Source organism: Bubalus kerabau, chromosome 9 (assembly GCF_029407905.1).
Source record: "Bubalus kerabau isolate K-KA32 ecotype Philippines breed swamp buffalo chromosome 9, PCC_UOA_SB_1v2, whole genome shotgun sequence".
In the NCBI taxonomy this organism is placed as follows: Eukaryota; Metazoa; Chordata; class Mammalia; order Artiodactyla; family Bovidae; genus Bubalus; species Bubalus kerabau.
Genome location: NC_073632.1, coordinates 71,874,459 through 71,895,842, shown reverse-complemented (window position 1 = coordinate 71,895,842; position 21,384 = coordinate 71,874,459). Strand labels below are relative to the sequence as shown.

The window sequence follows — 21,384 nt, the reverse complement described above, 5'->3', positions numbered from 1 at the left end:
TCTATTTGGCTGTGTTGGGTCTCAGTCGCAGCACGTGGGATCCTCGTTGCAGTACTTGACTAATTGTGGCCCACGGGCTCATTAGCTGTGGTGCAGGGCATGGGGGTAGTATTTAGTTTTCCCAGGGCATGTGGGAATTTAGTTCCCCCAGCATGGATCAAACCCGAGTCCCCTGCATTGGAAGGCAGATTCTTAACCAGTGGACCACCAGGGAAGTCCCAATAAATGATAAGTAAGTGTTTCAACCATTTCTCAGAATCTTCTGATATCTATAGCTTAATGATTGTAACACAGACATAATGTCCTTTACAAATTTCAGTGCTTTCTCATCTATTTAATTTACCTCCACAATCAGAGTTATTTCTCTAAACACATTTCAAAATGTAAAACTCATGCAGTATAAGACATACATAAAGATGGATAGAAAGGAAAGTGCAAAGTAAAATACCTGAAATGCACCAGGGGACCATTAAAGGAATTTCAAGTAATCACTTTTGGAAATAAAGACTCCTTTCATGGGGCAACACTGACAAGAGTACAAGACTAGAGATGGATCTGCTTGAATTCCAACTTCACCACTCTCTCTAGCTTCAATATAAATAACAAGAGAGGAATAATACCATCTCACAGTTACTGGATGGTGAAATGTGATATAAAATGCCTGGCCAATGGGGAATGCATCCAGTTCCTTTCTCTTTTATTATGCAAATGACTTTGTATTTATAGATTTTTATACATTACATTTTCTTTAAATAGAGCTCACCCACTGCTATGGATTTAAATGTGTCCTTCTAAAATTCACATGTTAAAACCCTAAACCCCAATATGACTATATGTGGAGATGATGCCTTTAGGAGGTAATTAAGGTTAAGTGAGGTCATGGGCTTAACCTAAGAGCATTTGGGGCCTTATAAGAAGAAAAGAAGAAGAGAGTGAAAGATCTCTTTCTTTCTTCCCACATGGCCACACACAAAGGTCATGTGAGTACACAGGGAAAAAAGGCAGTCATCTACAGACCAAAGGAAGAGGTCCCAGAATGAAATGTACTTTTTGGGCACCTTGATCTTGGACTTACCAGCCTCCAGAACTGTGAGAAATAAAATTCTGTTAAGTCACCCCATTTATGGTATTTTATCAGAGTAAGCCTAGGTTGCTTGATACGCTCGTAAGAATTTTTTCTCATCTAAATAAACAAAATATCACAATTTATAAGAAAGTAGGTAAGAATGCATAAAAGGGCTGTAAATATTTTATTTTTCCAGCCAAAATGCTATGGATTTATATGTGAAGAATTAGCTTGATTAATTTCCCACCTGCCCCTGAGAAGTAAGTAAAATGCTGAAGGCTTGGTTAAAAGCACTGATGCACAGAAACTCATACACAGTTTAGAATTTTTAAGCAATTAAAAAGATAATAGAAATACTGGCAAAACCTTTTAAAAATTTTATAGTCTCTATAGACCATTTTTCAAAACTGGGAAAAAAATAACTGAACAGTATCATTCAACTGGTTTCACTTTCCAAATTATATTTAGAGTTCCCACATTATCAGCACTTGATACATGGTTGAAACTCAATAAATATACTCTGAATGTACACTACAGCCAATAACCAAAGTGCCCAATCTCGAAAGACAAATATGATTCAGGGAGAAAATCACAGCATGAAGAGAAATTATAAGCAGAACTCTAAATGTTGAACCTTTAAAAATAATTATTTAACTTTCCCCAAAGAATACAGTTAATTCATACCTTTCCTTTAGAGAGACAACATAAACCAAAAATCCACTTGACTAAATTGTTTATATAAGCTTTTGAATTATAGTTACAGATATTCAGTGAAATGCAGTTGCAACCACACAATCACAAATGTCTGTAAGTACTCAGTTTTCACACGCAAAAGGACTACATATAACCTGTCAATCATCTAGGAAGAGTAAGAAATCCCTTATTTGTTATGAAAAACTCATAAAGTATGTCTTCTTCACAGACACACAGTTAACTACACAGAAAAATGAAAAGGGGAAGTAGAATAAATCTGCTAAAATTTATTAACTCCAAATAAGACAGCAAATCAGATCTCTACACTAAAAATAATTATTTTCAAAGTGATACAATGCTTTCAAAGTTATCAGTCTAACTGATTTGCCCCAAGAAGATTATGAATTATCTCTTTAAAAAACAGCAATAACCAGTGACATAGATCTAAGAAAATTTGGATAAGAAATGTAAAATGAAAGGCTATGAGACCCAATCAGTTTTCATCATTAAATTTGTCAGTCTTTATTAAAACAACAAAATCAAAACTTCAGACGCTGAATTACATGATATATACAAGAATATACAAAAGTAAAAGAAAAAAGAGTACATATATACTACACTAGCACAGCGAACATTTCCACTGGTTATTCTGTCCCAAATCCAAATGTTTATCTCCAGGACGCCACAGATGCAACTTCCTTTTGTACCTAAAGTAAAAATAAATCTATTTAATAGAAGAGAAAAAACAAACAAGAATTCATTTGTGAATTGCCTAACAGTTCCAATGTATTAAAATTCTAACCTAAAACATATATGTGTGTGTGTTAAAACCTGCAAGAAATTAGCTGGCGTATGACACCGATAACATTTACGTTTTAGAGAGGAGAAAAAAGCACGTGATAGACCTCATAAAGTCTAAACAGAGAACTGGAATTTCCGGGTACTGATTCCTACGTAACTTGAACACAAAATGTCCGTAATTGCCACCCTGTTTTAATACACGCTGAATACTGCTCTAACTTGAAAACTTGTATTCAATAGGTAAATAGTCCAAATCCAGTTCCCTCTATAAAACTAACATTTCACTGCTGTCTCACAACCCTGAATAGTTATTTCATCTGACCAAAGGGATTAGTCAAAAAAAATAAAAAAGGTAAAAAAGCAATGCTCAAAACTCAAAATCTATAGGATTCAAGGTAATAATAATATCACCATCCTGCAACTCCCATTAATTTTGTGTTCTTGGCTTCATATAAGCTCAACTGCTTTAAAAATGCTCACACAGCATTCAGTGTGCAGATGACAGTCTGCAGAGCTTGGCCCATCCTAGAGATAGCATGTACGCTCACACCTGCCTCTGGTGAGGCTCTACAGGGTATAACATCCCATCTGACTAGAATCAGGAAGGGGGGAAGCCAAGGCAGGGGCTATTCAGTTCGTACATCCCCAAATCCATTCTATGTTTAAGCATGTTGAATGAAGAAAATACAAAGAGTTATTTGTTAAGGTTGTTCATTTTTAAAATGATCACAAGGATTTCCTTAATTATTATGTTCCTAAAAAAATGTCAGTACACCACTAAAAACATAAAGAAAGTACTGCTGCTTTTCAGTTACCTTACTGAGCTCTGGAAACAGTTCTTGTATCACAATGTCCAATAAAACGTAAGTCAGCTAAAATGCAAAAAAAAAGATTATAAGGAATTAGACCAAAAAAAAAAAAAAAAAAAAACACACAAAAGTAGTTTCAACAAGATTCATAATGTTCTATTTTTAGGATGAGTTTTAGATAGATATGTTTTCACATGTTTACATTTTATTACTATGCCTCGTAATTTATTTTATGTTAAATATTTTGTATATAACAACAATTTTAAAGAAACAAGCCTGATACAAAATTTTAACTGTGTTAAGATCTCAACAGAATATGTGAGACTAAAGGCAAAGGAGAAAAGGAAAGATATACCCATTTGAATGCAGAGTTCCAAAGAATAGCAAGGAGAGATAAGAAAGCCTTCCTTGGTGATCAATGCAAAGAAATAGAGGAAAACAACAGAATGGGAAAGAATAGAGATCTCTTCAAAATAATTAGAGATACCAAGGGAACATTTCATGCAAAGATGGGCTCAATAAAGGACAGAAATGGTAGGGACCTAACAGAAGCAGAAGATATTAAGAAGAGGTGGCAAGAATACACAGAAGAACTACAAAAAAGATCTTCATGATCCAGATAATCACAATGGTGTAATCACTCACCTAGAGCCAGACATTCTGGAATGTGAAGTCAAGTGGGCCTTAGGAAGCATAACTATGAACAAAGCTAGTGGAGGGGATGGAATTCCAGTTGAGCTATTTCAAATCCTAAAAGATGATGCTGTGAAAGTGCTGCACTCAGTATGCCAGCAAATCTGGAAAACTCAGCAGTGGCCACAGGACTGGAAAAGGACAGTTTTCATTCCAATCCCAAAGAAAGGCAATGCCAAAGAATGCTCAAATTACTGCACAATTGCACTCATCTCACACACTAGCAAAGTAATGCTCAAGATTCTCCAAGCCAGGCTTCAACAGTATGTGAACCGTGAACTTCAGATGTTCAAGCTGGATTTAGAAAAGGCAGAGGAACCAGAGATCAAATTGCCAACATCCATTGGATCACTGAAAAAGCAAGAGAGCTCCAGAAAAACATCTATTTCTGCTTTATTGACTATGCTAAAGCCTATGACTGTGTGGATCACAACAAAGTGTGGAAAATTCTGAAAGAGATGGGAACACCAGACCACCTGACCCGCCTCTTAAGAAACCTGTATGCAGGTAAAGAATCAACAGTAAGAACTGAACATGAAACAACAGACTGGTTACAAATAGAGAAAGGAGTATGTCAAGGCTAAAGAGTGTCACTCTGCTTATTTAACATCTATGCAGAGTACATCATGTGAAATGCTGTGCTGGAAGAAGCACAAGCTGGAATCAAGATTGCCGGGAGAAATATTTATAACCTCAGATATGCAGATGACACCACCCTTATGGCAGAAAGTGAAGAGGAACTAAAGAGCCCCTTGATGAAAGTAAAAGAGGAGAGTGAAAAAGTTAGCTTAAAACTCAACATTCAGAAAACTAAGATCATGGCATCCGGTCCCATCACTTCATAGCAAACAGATGGGGAGACAGTGGAAACAGTGACAGACTTTACTTTTGGGGGCTCCAAAATCACTGCAGATGGTGACTGCAGCCATGAAATTAAAAGATGCTTGCTCCTTGGAAGGAAAGTTATGACCAACCTAAACAGCATATTAAAAAGCAGAGACATTACTTTGCCAACAAAGGTCCGTCTAGTCAAAGCTATAGTTTTTCCAATGGTCATGTATGGATGTGAGGGTTGGACTATAAAGAAAGCTGAGTGCTGAAGAATTGATGCTTTTGAACTGTGGTGTTGGAGAAGACTCTTGAGAGTCCCTTGGACTGTAAGGAGATCCAACTAGTCCATGCTAAAGGAAATCAGTCCTAAATATTCATTGGAAGGACTGATGCTGAAGCTGAAACTCCAATACTTTGGCCACCTGATGGGAAGAACTGACTCACTGGAAAAGACCCTGATGCTGGGAAAGATTGAAGGCGGGAGGAGAAGGGGATAGCAGAGGATGAGACGGTTGGATGGCATCACCGACTCAATGGACATGAGTTTTAGTAGACTCTGGTAATTGGTGATGGACAGGGAGGCCTGGTGTGCTGCAGTCCATGGGGTCACAAGGAGTTGGACACAACTGAGTGACTGAACTGAACTGATAAGCAGTAAAATGTTAATTGCAGTTATTCTATACAACCTGAGTGAATGATGGAATTCTTGGTATTTAAATTTTTACTTTATTTTCATGAATTTTTGCTTCCCTGGTGGTGCTAGTGGTAAAGAATCTGCCTGGTATATTCCAAATTTCCTATAATGAATATTTATTTTCAATCATGTTATTAAAAAAAAAAAAGAATGAGCAAAAAGAGTTAACAAAAGACACTTTTATTCCATCCGCATGTTTGAATTACACTGCCTTCACCTAGCAAAGTATCACTTCATAGTTAATATACCAGACAGGCTACTGTATCATTCACTAAACCAAGCTGACACGAGTCAGTCTGCTTTAATGAACTTTACCTGCTTGTTGAGAACTGGCTGCTGTAAACCATCAAAAAGAAGTCTGATGCTTTCATACTTGGCTTCTTCACCAATACACTTGACTATCAAATCTAAACAAGAAAGCCACATGTGAAACAATTTTATATTATAAAGTGACTCATCATTTACTGGATCATAAGGCAAAATCTCTACCCTGTCCCCCAGGTATTATGTAAAAACTGTAAGTCAGCATTTCCTAAATCAGTGCTTCAGTAAGAAGCTCTTGGAAAAAAGGGCTCTGTGGTCAAGTTGAGAAATGCAGTATCATGAGTCCTGAATTTAAAGATTCACAACACACAAAGCATAGCTGTAAGCTCTCAGGAATGTTACCGTAAAGAAATCTGCTTATACTATTAAAGGATAAAAGTCAGTTGGGAAACAATACATATTTTATTATCCCATTCAAGTAAAATAAAATAAAACATTAGGTACATACACTTGTGCATATATATACAGAGATACAAAGAAACTGTCTGTCAGGATTAACACCAGCCGGAGCATACCGCTACTTCTGCACAAGGGGGACAGGATCACGTCTACTTTTCACTCTTCGTATTTTCATGTTTGAATATGTTAATGTTTTTTAAAATTTAATTAATTTAATTTTATGGTGAACAGAGACTCTTCAATGAATATGACCAATTTCTTTCTGTACTTTTTGCAAAATTACTAGTAACTATCTTACAGAACAATCTTTTGGGAAACTGTTTAAACACAAGTTTGCTCCCAAAAGTTCTAATTCATGTTTGACTACACAGCTGTCATGTATCACTCCTGGTACCACAGTCAGTCCTTATTAAAATCTGTGCTGAATGGTTTCCTCCAAGCAGGAAAAGAAACTTATTCTTAAGTAAACAAGGTGCTCAAATATTTGTCCTTTCCCCTCCAATCATAATGAAACACTTAATGTTGTTCAAGGACAATCTTCATTTTATGTTTGCTTTTACAGGGTAAATCTAACCTTGAGAGGTAAAATTCAATTTATAGGAAGTTCAGTAGATCCTTGATATTTTTCGAGAGAGATGGGCCATAATGCATCTTTGTGAATCCCCTAATTCACCAATACTACACAGAATTTCCCAATTAATATGCATGAAGCATCATGGACAAAAACAGACGATCCTTTCAGATTCTTCAAGAATCACTAAGGAGGAAATGAGTAGAGGAGAGCAGAGAGGCATGCTATGCTTCCTCACTAGCTAAATCACCCCTTCCCAAACGGAAGTCTTGAAGCAGATGTGACTCAAATTCATGGCTGGGCAAAATTACAATTATTATATTCATTGGCTTTCCATGTTTATAAATATTAAAACTAAGACAGTTACGACCATGAATGCTATATTACAATATAGGAGGTCACTATATTACATTACAAAAGAAGGAAGAAATGACTTCATCATATACCTACAGAAGATTCACTCAAAAATAGCTGTGGTTCACGTTTACATTCAGACTGGGGACAGAAATTGTCTTCAAAATTAAGCAGGACCATTCTGAGACTCATTTTTCAATGATGAGAATTCTCTAAGACATCTTCAATTTTTACTCTATATTTCCTTGCTGGGCATTACTCACTCACACCTGACTCCCAGATCTCATCTTATACCATCACTCCTCCAATTCTAAAACCTGGATATTTACTTGATTACGAGACAATGCCTCCTGAATAATGTATAGTTAGGCTTGTCACATTCAAAATGTCCTAAATTAAGTATCATCTGCTTTGACCCCTTGATGTTTTTTCCTTATATTCGCATCTCAGTAAGAGGTTACTAACCATTCACTCAAGCCTACCTCCTTTATGAGAGGGATTCACCCCCCTCCTTTGAGATACTGCATAACTTAAATAAGCCTCTATTATCACAGGTACATCTTGTCTGTGTGTCTATCTTCCTGCCAGATTGAGCTGCTGCTGCTGCTGCTGCTAAGTCGCTTCAGTCGTGTCCAACTCTGTGGTACCCAATAGACGGCAGCCCACCAGGCTCCGCCGTCCCTGGGATTCTACAGGCAAGAACACTGGAGTGGGTTGCCATTGAGCTACCCAAGTACAATTTTTATATCTCCTGCACTGTGCTAAGTGCCTGGCACATGGAAGGTGTTCAATAAACTCTGGATGAATAAATGAATTCTGACCTCTAACTCACACACACTAATGTAGCTCTCCTCATGGTGAAGTGAACAGCAGGACTCCAGCTGTCCCACAGACATACCACTATGATCAGTTTGATTCTAAGTTACTTAAAGAATCCAACTATTGTGTCAGTAGAAACAGCCTTATCTAAAAGTTCTTAGTGCTAACATAAAAACCAAATTCCATTTAATGAATGAGTTAATTTTAACTGGTTCTTATAACTACTTCTAAAATAAAAACTCACAGTAAAAATTGCCTCAATAATTACTATACATTGTGATCACCAGAGTACTAATCTATATTAAACTACTTTTTAAATATTATACCTGGAATGTAGTTCATCATTCCTTCAAAAGTCTGCTTTGCTCGTTTTTGCTTATCTTGAAGAGAGCGAGGTTCAGTGTTTTCACAAAATACAGCATCTAAAAAGAGACAAAAAAATATTTGCTGGGTTTAGGAGAGAGGGGACATGTGTATACATATAGCTGATTCATGTTGATATATGGCAGAAACCAACACAACATTGTAAAGCAATTATCCTCCAATTAAAAATAAAAAATTAGGGCTTCCCTGGTAGCTCAGTAGTAAAGAAGCCACCTGCCAATGTAGGGGACAGTTCAGTCCCTGGTTTGGGAAGATCCCATATGCTGAGGGACAACTAAACCTGAGAGTCATAACTACTGAGCCTGTGCTCTAGAGCCTGTGCTCTGCAACGAGAGAAACCACTGCAATGAGAAGCTAGCTCACCACCACTAGGAAGTAGCCCACACTCGCTGCAACTAGAGAAAGCCCGAGTGCAGCAACGAAGAGTGCTCAGTCGTGTTCGACTCTTTGGGACCCCATGGATTGTGCAGTTGACCCCACTGGAGTGGGTTGCCATTTCCACTTATTAAGCAGCCATAAATAAATGAATAAAATAAATCTTAAAAAAAGAATCTTATAAAAAATTAACAAATTTTTTAAAAAAGAAACATTTGCTGGAATTTTCACCTATTATATACAAAGTATTTCCTCATGGTAGCAATACTAATAAAAGCAAAGAAAGGCCAGGCTTCTCACTCTTTGAGATCTACTTAAAATTAAATAAAAATTGAGTATTCAAACATTAAACAAACACATGAGGAAATACAAACCTCTGAGAAGTGTTATAAGTGAAACCAGACGGTGCTCCTGAAAGAGTTGCTCTAGTTTACAATGAAGATAGTAATCAGTATACATTTCCAGGGTGTTTTTGAAGAGGATTCGAGTTCCCATTAAGAGATGATGAAGCCAGTCAGGAACTTGGAAAACCACCTGTCCTGAGAAAGATCACACAGAACATTTCATTAAGGTAAATAGATACCTGAACATTTTTCAATACAAAAAATATAAACAGTCAATACTTTATTTTTAAACACTAATAACTTTAATATGTTCAAGACCAATTATAGTCTATATATTGAATTCTTAATTTAAAAAGTACCTTCAATTAAAAAAATATATAATGGAGCAATACACAAGAGCATTAATTCGCATCACAGAAGAAATATAACACGGGTTTTAACAGTAACCACAGATATCTTACCTACATACATCAGGTAATCATAGACTCCTTCTACAGTCATCATTTCCATAAAATAATTCTGATTTTGCCTTCTTTCTGTATTCTCAGCACGGTTTGCATTATTCTTATACAGATCATTAAAAAGCTAAAGTAAAAGTTGAAATAATAAAAAAAGTTTATTACACAGGCTAATAATAATTACTAAGGATAAAGTAATTACAGAGCAAGGCGTTTAAACTTTGTCCAATCAAAGCAGAATATTAAAGGAAAAAAAACATAATACCAGAGTGGTTAAGATCTGCCCCCTAAATGCCACATTTATACTCAAAATTGAATTAAAAAATACAATACTTTGGGGGGCCAAAATATTAAATAAAAATCTACCTTCATTTTAGATGCAACAGATAATTCATCATCCATACAAAGAATCCCTTCAATTTTTTATATCAGAAGAAGTAAATGAACATAAAAAGATGCATAAAACCATTAGCACTAGGACTTCCCTGGTGGTCCAGTGGTTAAGAATCTGCCTGTCAATCCCTGGGTTGGGTTGGATCCCTCATCTGGGAAGATTCCACATGCTATCAGGTAAGTAAGCCCGAGCACCACAACTGCTGAGTCCAGGCTCTAGAGCCCATGCGCCGCAACTACTGAGCACGCGTGCCACAATGACACGCAGTGCTCTAGACGCGGGGGCGCGCTAGAGCCCACGTTCTGCAACGAGAGAGAAGGCACAGCAACGAGAACCCCAAGCACCACAACTAGAGAGCAGCCTCCACTCTCCACAACTAGAGAAAGCCCACGCAGCAATGAAGGCCCAGTACAACCAAAAATAAATAAATAAAATTATAAAAAACAAAAACAAAAAACTATTAGGAATAGCTAATTTTAATCCCAACATGATTTAAAGGCTATAAATCACTGTTTAATTAAGGGATGCTTACAGATGAACGTTAAGATTTAAGCTAAGTTTATTTGGACAAAATAATCAAAGACCTAATGTATATGAAAAAAATATGAAGAATTACTCATAGCAAAATAATAAAATGCAACTAAATCTTAGCCCTACCTACTCTACCAAAAGTATGCCAAAAGATCTCTCATTAATAATAATCAAAGAGCAGATACTAAGGCACTAAAAAAAACTGTCAGAAAAGATAAACAAAACGATAAAATGGACAGTTTTTGGTATGATGGGTGAAAAAAGCAAAAAGGAAAGGGAAGGAAAAGAAGACAATGCCAGGAATAAAAGGGGACACAACCACAGATGTCAAAGGAAAATGAAAAGAGGATATTATTGACAACATAAGGCCAAAATGTTTCAAACACAGATAAGATGGAGAATTTATTAAAAAGTACAACCTATCAAAATCTGACTCATGAAATAATACATCTGAAGAATATTATAATCATTAAAGAAATTATATTGGTTAAAAAAAAAAAACTTCCACAAACAAAACTTGAGGCCTTGGCAACCCACTCCAGTACTCTTGCCTGGAGAGTCCCATGGATGGGGGAGCCTGGTGGGCTGCAGTCCATGGGGTCACATAGAGTCGGACACGACTGAGCGACTTCCCTTTCACTTTTCACTTTCATGCACTGGAGAAGAAAATGGCAACCCACTCCAGTGTTCTTGCCTGGAGAATCCAGGGACGGCGGAGCCTGGTGGGCTGCCGTCTGTGGGGTCGCATAGAGTCGGACACGACTGAAGCGCCGCCGCCGTAGCAGCAGCAGCAGATGACTATTAACAAGTTATCACTATTTAAATAACTAACACTCTACCAGCAAATAAAGAAAAGTTAACATAACTTTAATACCAAAACCTGACGAGGATACAATAAGAAAGAAAAACTATAGGCCAAGTGTACCCACAAACATGGAGGTAACTTTCCTAAACTTCATAAAGGATATCTACAAAAAGAACTACACTGTATTATTTAATGGTGAAACACTGCAATCACTCCCTTCCTTTGTATAGCAGGTCCTAGTCATGAATGAAACATAACTGCCATCATTTGAACACATAAATCTAAAAGAATTAACAGATATACCTCTAAAATTAACACAAGTCTAGCAAGACTTGTGAATTGAAAATCAATACACAACAATCAAGTGTATTTCTGTTTACTAGCAATAAACTTATAAAGTGAAAAAAATTAAAGATACCCTTTACAGTAATAAACCAAAGAAGTTCTCTTGAGGAAGAATCCCCCATACTGGGTACTACTCTGGCACTAAACTGAGCTTCTTGCAGACAGGAAATTTATCTGTTTTTCCTTTTTTCTTTGGCCATGCCACACCACTGTGGGATCCTAGTTCCCCCGCAATAAAACCATGGCTGTCTAATTAGACAGCAAGTGGAAATTTGCTATCTGATGCAGGGAGCTCAAATCAGGTGCTTTGTGATAACCTAGAGAGGTGAGATGGGAAGGAAGGTGGAAGGGAGGTTCAGGATGAGGGGGAACATATGTATACTTATGGCTGATTCATGTTGATATTTGGTAGAAACCAACACAATCCTCCAATTAAAAACTGAAAAAACAAACCAAAAAAAAGCACAAAGTCTTAAGCACTGGACTGCCAGGGAAGTCCTCAGAATTTATCTTTATATTCCCAGTGCCTAGCACCCAATAGCAGGCACATAATAAATGCTTGTTTAATGAAAGGATGAAATATTTTATGTCATTAAAATTATATAATACCATAAATACATTATAGAAATTAAGTCCCTAATTCCTGGAAGTTGGTGATTTACAACCTAAGAAAACCACTTAAATAAATTCCCCAATAGAGAAACGGTAGGAGCTGACAAATACAGATTCTGAAGAAACATTTACCCATTAAAGCAAAGAACCAAGCAACTACCTACAATACCCTCCTTATCCTTTACAATTGATTTCCATATAAAGGCATACAGTCCCCTCCACTTCACTAACAAAGAATTCTCTATGAAAAAGTTGTAAGTAGGACAATTTCAAACTTAATGGCTCTCTGCGACAATGCATAGTACCTTCTTATTATTTTCTGAAGTAGGGCTGAGAATGGTCAGTTCTGGTTTACTCGGTTTAGGCTTTGGAGATTCACAAGAATTAATGAAATTCATGATGAAAGGTTCCAAATGTTGACCTTTCTGTGGAAACCATGGTATAAAAATAAAAAAATCAACATTATGATTTTCAGTATCACGCAGCCAATTAAAATTTACTAATATTTAAATATGCTTATAACTATCATTGTATAGAATGCCCATATTTACCTCTTTCATTAGTTTTCCAGGAACAGATTTTATAATTTTCCCTGCAATTAAAAATATTAATTTTAAGAAGGTAAAATATATCTCATAACTGCTTCTATGAATACTTCACTAGGTAATTTTAAATACCAAAAGCCAAGTAAAAACACTTCACAAAAATTTGTAATAAACACGGTATTCTTAATTGTTTTCAGATACAGCACTTGGGATACTTCAAAATAATCCAGTGGGGTGGGAGGTAGGGGAAGGTGAGATGGTAACAGACAGCAAGGCCAGGGATCTCCAAACACAGGAAACAGGCTGCAAGTGTTAGACATTTTTTATCTCTCTAAAGCAGCAGGAGGAAACAAACAAATCTTAGATTTTTTTTTCCCCCTTCTCTATACACATTTAAAAAGAGGTTTCTTTTAAAATTCTATGCTGCCATGATGATACATGGTTCCACCTAAACTTAACTCTTCTCAAACCTTGAGCTAACCAATGTGGTTTTTCTTAAGGAAATGTTTGTCTTAAGCTATGTTAATGAACTATGTATTTACCCTAGACTCTGTCTTCAAGTGGGTTCCCCTAAGACTCAGAACCCACTTGACAAACCAGTATGCTTTACTCGTGCAAATGTTCTCTTAAGCTATGTTAATGAGACTGTATTGGCTTGGAACCAGGCCTTTCTTCAAGACTCATGGTCAATCATTTTAAGCTCAGGACAACTCACCTTGTGCCAGTGTTATCTCAAAATGCATGTTGTGGGTAAGGGGTCTGGTGCCATTCTCTGAGTTTTGAGACATTTCCTTTCTCTAATTAGCAAACTGCTAGTAGCTTATATCATCCGGCTAAAGACTAGCAGGGCGCACTCTTTCTGTCCCCCTCTGATGTCTATGTCAGAATCTTTATCTCTTTTATACTTAATTACACGAAAGTTCTCATCACTGGCCCCAAATTGAATTCCTCTCTTCCGGAGGCCAAGAATCCCAGTGTCTTTCATGGCTCAGTGATAACCTTTCATCTTGAGGGCTCATCCAGGATTCTTCAAGACAAGGTAAGGACACTTGGAGCTCTGGTTCTTTGTTCCCCTAGCAAACTCGTTTTCTGATTAACTTTACTGACTCTATGGTGTGCTTGTGTGAATGAATGACATGCCCTGCATGAAGCAAATGAGGAGCCCTGCTCTGCTGTTTCGAGGTGCCTCGTAATGACTGAAGGCAGCCCCAAAAAGGGGAGCCTTGTCGGGGGTTTATACTGACCTGCCAATGCCAAGAGACATCCAACCTCCCTGCAATGGGAGCAGCCAGAGATGGACGAAGGATGTGGACCGAACTCTCTTTTCTCAAACTTTCCAGTCTCTTTGACTATTTCATAACTTCTAACTACTCACTCCCCTAGAGCCAGACATCCTGGAATGGGAAGTCAAGTGGGCCTTAGAAAGCATCACTACGAACAAAGCTAGTGGAGGTGATGAAATTCCAGTTGAGCTATTTCAAATCCTAAAAGATGATGCTGTGAAAGTGCTGCACTCAATATGCCAGCAAATTTGGAAAACTCAGCAGTGGCCACAGGACTAGAAAAGGTCAGTTTTCTTTCCAATCCCAAAGAAAGGCAATGCCAAAGAATGCTCAAACTACTGCACAACTGCACTCCCACGCTAGTAAAGTAATGCTCAAAATTCTCCAAGCCAGGCTTCAGCAGTACGTGAACCGTGAACTTCCAGATGTTTAAGCTGGATTTAGAAAAGGCAGAGGAACCAGAGATCAAATTGCCAACATCCACTGGATCATCGAAAAAACAAGAGAGTTCCAGAAAAAATATCTATTTCTGCTTTATTGACTATGCCAAAGCCTTTGACTGTGTGGATCACAATAAACTGTGGAAAATTCTGAAAGAGATGGGAATACCAGAACACCTGACCTGTCTCTTGATAAACCCATATGCAGGTCAGGAAGCAACAGTTAGAACTGGACATGGAACAACAGACTGGTTCCAAATAGGAAAAGGAGTACGTCAAGGCTGTATATTGTCACCCTGCTTATTTAACTTATATGCAGAGTACATCATGAGAAATGCTGGGCTGGAAGAAGCACAAGCTGGAATCAAGATTGCCGGGAGAAATATCAATAACCTCAAATATGCAGACGACACCACTCTTATGACAGAAAGTGAAGAGGAACTAAAAAGCCTCTTGATGAAAGTGAAAGAGGAAAGTGAAAAAGTTGGCTTAAAGCTCAACATTCAGAAAACTAAGATCATGGCATCTGGTCCCATCACTTTGGGAAATAGATGGGGAACAGTGGAAACAGTGTCAGACTTTATTTTGGAGGGCTCCAAAATCACTGAAGATGGTGATTGCAGCCATGAAATTAAAAGACACTTACTCCTTGGAGAAGGAAATGGCAACCGACTCCAGTATTCTTGCCCGGAGAAACCCATGGACGGAGGAGCCTGGTGGGCAATAGTCCATGGGGTCGCAAAGACTCAGACACAACTGAGCAACTTCACTTCACTTACTCCTTGGAAGGAAAGTTATGACCAACCTAGACAGCATATTGAAAAGCAGAGACATTACTTTGCCAACAAAGGTCCGTCTAGTCAAGGCTATGGTTTTTCCTGTGGTCATGTATGGATGTGAGAGTTGGACTGTGAAGAAAGCTGAGCGCCAAAGAATTGATGCTTTTGAACTGTGGTGTTGGGAGAAGACTCTTGAGAGTCCCTTGGGCTGCAAGGAGATCTAAGCAGTCCATCCTAAAGGAGATCAGTCCTGGGTGTTCTTTGGAAGGAATGATGCTAAAGCTGAAACTCCAGTACTTTGGCCACCTCATGCGAAGAGTTGACTCATTGAAAAAGACTCTGATGCTGGGAGGGATTGGGGGCAGGAGGAGAAGGGAACGACAGAGGATAAGATGGCTGGATGGCATCACCAACTCGATGGACTTGAGTTTGAGTGAACTCCAGGAGTTGGTGATGGACAGGGAGGCCTGGCGTGCTTCGATTCATGGGGTTGCAAAGAGTCGGACACGACTGAGTGACTGAACTGAACTGAACTGAACCTAATCTAACATCATAGACTTTCAAGGGACTTGTGATCTATGTGTACTGTTACTTAGGTCCCAAACTTAGATTGGTAGTCAGGGAGCGCCTAGCGTCGCTAAGAGTCGAAAGTTCGGAAGCTAGATGGAGCTCTCGTTCCAAGAGCATCTCTCAGATTAAAGGTTACTCAGAGAGGAACCACAGTAGGCTTCTTCCTTTGGTAACGCTAGCTCTTAGTGGACCAGAGGAGGCTCTGCAGTGGCTTTTGTCCCAACTCCTTAGATACTGTTTCTGTGGAATCTGGGGGAATGAACTGAAAGGACTGGCCCTAATAACTCGAGGACAAAAATCACTTTTTCCTCACTGGCCAGCCCTTCACCGTTTCTCTTGCTATCGCTTATACTTGGTGCAGTGACGCTAGGAAGGAACACCTTGGTTTTATGTTTGTACTGGTCTTACTGTGGTCAGGAATATACTCAGAATCGTGCACAGGCACTCGAGAGACAAATGTTTTCCTCAGTGGTCTTAACTTGGGAGGCATTCCAGAAGGTTACTCTGATTGTACCCCAGGTGGCATCAGAGGCAAGCAACGTTTTAATGGTGAGGAACGGGACACTAGTCTGGGATGCCATCAGGTCTACCTCTGGTGCATCTCCACCCTGCCTCAGTGGGAGAACCGGGAAGGACAACTACGGCGCCCGCGTTAGTAAGGGACAGACTAAATCTGACCAGGGAAGGAAAGCTTCGGTGTAAAGTCTGTCTACACCCCCATCTAGAGCAGGGAAGGATGCCTCCAGTAGAAAGATGGCGCCAGTCACTTTTTTCCTCTCTTACAGGGAGCTAACAATTCCAGCCTCACTCCTTTGAAGTGTACCCTGAAAAACTGGGATAGATTTGATCCCGAGAGCTTAAAGAAGACATGCCTGATCTTCCAAAGTGAAACTGCATGGCCACAGTATCTACTGGAGGATAGTGAATGGTGGTAGGTTGGAGGGTCTCTTAATTATGATACTGTTTTACAATTAGACTGGTTCTGAAGGAGGAAACAGACAGAACAGGCTCCACCTTGAAAGCAGGACTCCACCTTGGGCCGGACTGTGGATTTTGAGCTATATGCCCAGTATCTATGGAAACGACATACCAACTGGAAAACCAGACCCCGCCCCCCAGATGGAAGAGCCCCAGGGCTCGTACCTATACTCTCCACCGCCTAAAAGAATATCCTAATTATCTGTGCAACCAAATAGAATCATAAATTCTATTATGCTTACTGGGGTATGACCACAGGCCTACTGATAATTGTCCACTGTTAACTACCTAGGCTTAAGGCATACGAATCATGCGTTTAAGGCATATGAATCACGGGTTAAATTTGACTGTATCTTTCTTTTCCTTTGTTCAGACTAGTTTCAGAGAATTTGGAGAGGTGGGTTTGAGCACGTACACTTAGGGTATATAAGGTTTTCATAAAAACTGGTTGCGGTCTTTGGCTAAGTGGAGACTCTGCCTTGGGTAATAACACTCCACTTCACTATCTGCGTTGTCCTTCTGAGTGAGTTTGTTTCCCAGAACGTGTGGCTACAACAGTTCTGTAGAAAACAAGGGAAGTGGGTAGAAGTAGCACATGTGTTACCATTTTTCTCTCTGCAAGACATGCCAGACTTACGTCCTAAGGGTATAGATTTGGTATGAAACCTTCACCTCCCTCCTGTCCTCCTACTTTGCCCCCATACCCGGGGCGCCAAACTGACCAAATTGAAAGTCAGGGAACCCCTGCCCAGAAGGGTTGCCTTGGTCTTGGCAGAAGCTGAAACTGAAATTCAAGTTGCCTTGGTCTCAGTAAAAACCCAAACTGAGATTCAAACTGCCCGAGTAGAGATCCAAACAATCGCAGTCTCAGTACAAACTTAGACTACTCTGGTTTCAACAGAAACTCAGACAATCGAAGTAAAAGAAGCTCAGACAGCAAAAACTAAGGGTGAAATACAGGATGAGATGGAGGACACGAAAAAAAAGAGATTTAAAAAAAAAAAAAAAAAAAACAGGTTCCTCCAATCTATCCCTGGGATCATTTGCACAGAGAGGCCGAGGAACAGCCACACAAGCTGTTGCCTCTTCATGAAGCACCCACGAGGAGAAATAATCAGGCTATAAGAGTTAATAAGCCCTTATCAAGAAATACAAAGAATCACGGAGGATCTGGGAGATTATTTAGAGGACCCAGAAATTTATATTAGAGCTTTTAAGGCTGTTACTCTGCTTTATGACCTTACTTGGAAGGACATGATGTGTATTCTGGGACAAACACTAACTCCCGACTCAAAACTTTGAGTTTTGGGGAAAGCGGTTGCCTATGGAGATGAATGGCTTTGTAATGAATCAGTAGGGAAGAGGGAGCATGAGATAACCGAGCTCCCCACTAGGAATCAGGCAGTCCTAACTACAGAACCAGGTTAGGACTATAACATGGCTAAAGGAAGATGGGATCAGAGTTATTTGTCAGATGTATTCTTGAAGGACTCAGGCAAGCATGTGCTAAGACTTTAAACTATCCCAAACTGGCAAACACAGAACAGGAAGAGAAGGAAGCTCCTGGTAAATTCCTAGATAGATTAAGGGAAGCCCTTCACAGATTCACTGAGATTGATCCCAAAAGTGAAGAAGGAAGAATCTATCTTAAAAGATAGATTTCTCACTCAGTCGGCTCCAGACATCCACTGTAAGCTATTAAATCAGGCGTATAGACCAAATCAGTCTTTAGATAATCTGTTGCAACTGCCTCAGACAGTCTATTATGGCAAGGAATATGAGGAAAACAAAGGCAGAGAAAGACAAAGGAACTGGTGGAAGCCCTTTTAACGGCTGTCTGAACCCTAACCGTTCTTAAACAGCCTGAGAAAAATGCCCAGAGGGGCCCAGGTGAAAAGGGATATGCTTGCTATTACTGTGGAAAGGAGGGGCAACTCAAGCAGGATTGCCCTCAGGCATCTAAGCTTCCCCCGGCTCCATGTCCGGTCTGCAAGGGACCACACTGGAGGAGAGACTGCCCTTAGAAGCATAGGTTTCAGGGGTCAGACTCTCAAGACAATCAGGACTGAAGGTGACCGGGGGTCCCCACACAAGCTCCTGCCCTAATTGTACCTGAGGAACTCTGGATATTAATAACTGTGGGGGGGGGGGGGCAATCTGTCAATTTCCTTTTGGACACTGGGGCAACTTACTGAAGCCCTGGCCCACTTTCTCCCCAGTCCGCTTCCATAACAGGACTGTCTGGATGAGCCTAACGTTATTATCTCAGTCGGCCTCTAAGCTGCAACTGGGACTCTGTGCTATTTTCACATGAGTTTCTGGCTGTGCCAGAGTCTCCCTCACCCCTCTCAGGGAGTGATATACTGAGCAAGGTCCATGCCTCTGTTTTCATGAATATGCAGCCCTCCCTTTCTCTCCCATTAATTAAACAAAATGTAAATCCTCGAGTATGGGCTGATGGAAAATCTGTGGGTTGAGCACAAATCGCTATTCCAGCAGTTGTCAAGCTCAAAGACCCGCATTTATTTCCACATAAAAAGCAGTATCCACTGAAATCTGAGGTTAAGGAAGGGTTAAAACCCATCAATGAGAATTTAAAGGAGCAGGGGCTATTAATTCCCTGTAACAGTCCATGAAACACTCCTACTTTGGGTATAAAGAAATTAAATGATAAATGAGACTAGTTCAAGATTTACAAATAATACGTGAGGCTGTAGTTTCTTTACACCCCGTGGTGCCTAATCCTTATACTCTATTATTCCTGAACAAGCCAAATATTTTTCAGTCATTGATTTGAAGTTTGCTTTCTGAGTTAAACCTATATTAAATCATCCTCTACCTATGTCCCAGATATTCACGACCCAGATAATCATGATGGTGTAATCACTTACCTAGAGCCAGACATTCTGGAATGTGAAGGCAAGTGGGCCTTAGAAAGCATCACTACAAACAAAGCTAGTGGAGGTGATGAAATTCCAGTTGAGCTATTTCAAATCCTAAAAGATGATGCTGTGAAAGTGCTGCACTCAATATGCCAGCAAATTTGGAAAACTCAGCAGTGGCCACAGGACTGGAAAAGGTCAGTTCTCATTCCAATCCCAAAGAAAGGCAATGCCAAAGAATGCTCAAACTACCGCACAATTGCACTCATCTCACACACTAGGAAAGTAATACTCAAAATTCTCCAAGCCAGGCTTCAGTAATACATGAACTGTGAACTTCTAGATGTTCTAGCTGGTTTTAGAAAAGGCAGAGGAACCAGAGATCAAATTGCCAAAATCCACTGGATCATCGAAAAAGCAAGAGAATTTCAGAAAAACACCTACTTCTGCTTTATTGACTATGTCAAAGCCTGTGACTGTGTGGATCACCACAAGCTATGGAAAATTCTGAAAGAGATGGGACTACCAGACCACCTGATGTGCCTCTTGAGAAATCTGTATGCAGGTCAGGAAGCAACTGTTAGAAGTGGACATGGAACAACAGACTGGTTCCAAATAGGACAAGGAGTCCGTCAAGGCTGTATATTGTCACCCTGCTTATTTAACTTCTATGCAGAGTACATCATGAGAAACGCTTGGCTGGATGAAACACAAGCTGGAATCAAGACTGCTGAGAGAAATATCAATAACCTCAGATATGCAGATGACACCACCCTTATGGCAGAAAGTGAAGAAGAACTAAAGAGTCTCTTGATGAAAGTGAAAGAAGAGAGTGAAAAAGTTGGCTTAAAGCTCAACATTCAGAAAACTAAGATCATGGCATCCGGTCCCATCACTTCAGGGCAAATAGATGGGGAGACAGTGGAAACAATGGCTGACTTTATTTTTCTGGGCTCCAAAATCACTGCAGATGGTGACTGCAGCCATGAAATTAAAAGACGCTTGCTCCTTGGAAGGAAAGTTATGACCAACCTAAACAGCATATTAAAAACCAGAGACATTACTTTGCCAACAAATGTCCGTCTAGTCAAGGCTATGGTTTTTCCAGTATTCATGTATGGATATGAGAGTTGGACTGTGAAGAAAGCTGAGCGCTGAAGAATTGATGCTTTTGAACTGTGGTGTTGGAGAAGACTCTTGAGAGTCCCTTGGACTGCAAGGAGATCCAATCAGTCCATTCTAAAGGAAATCAGTCCTGGGTGTTCATTGGAAGGACTGATGTTGAAGCTGAAACTCCAGTACTTTGGCCATCTGATGCGAAGAGCTGACTCATTGGAAAAGACCCTGATGCTAGGAAAGATTGAGGGCAGGAGGAGAAGGGGACCACAGAAGATGAGATGGTTGGATGGCATCACCAACTCGATGGACATGGGTTTGGGTAGACTCTGGGAGCTGGTGATGGACAGGGAAGCCTGGCGTTCTGCAGTTCACGGGATCACAATGAGTCAGACATGGCTGAGCGACTGAACTGAACTACCTATGACTTTAAGACTACTGAGAGGATTTTTAGGAATGACAGGCTACTGCTGCATTTGGATTCTGTGT

At 39.5% G+C, this 21,384-nt stretch overlaps 1 protein-coding gene across 3 annotated transcripts in view; it reads right to left on the bottom strand.

The window, feature by feature from the left end:
• Positions 1-2,256: 2,256 nt before the first annotated feature.
• The window catches only part of SNX14 (sorting nexin 14), an 85,400-nt gene continuing 66,272 nt past the window's right edge, over positions 2,257-21,384 (bottom strand). For all 3 annotated transcript variants that reach the window (XM_055535565.1, XM_055535564.1, XM_055535566.1), the window contains 8 exons: positions 12,854-12,894; positions 12,608-12,727; positions 9,619-9,742; positions 9,188-9,352; positions 8,381-8,476; positions 5,903-5,994; positions 3,376-3,432; positions 2,257-2,466 (listed from right to left, as the gene is read on the bottom strand). In XM_055535565.1, the coding sequence (XP_055391540.1) occupies positions 2,428-2,466; positions 3,376-3,432; positions 5,903-5,994; positions 8,381-8,476; positions 9,188-9,352; positions 9,619-9,742; positions 12,608-12,727; positions 12,854-12,894 (734 nt within the window). In that variant the 3' untranslated portion in view covers positions 2,257-2,427. The remainder of the gene's footprint in view (positions 2,467-3,375; positions 3,433-5,902; positions 5,995-8,380; positions 8,477-9,187; positions 9,353-9,618; positions 9,743-12,607; positions 12,728-12,853; positions 12,895-21,384) is intronic.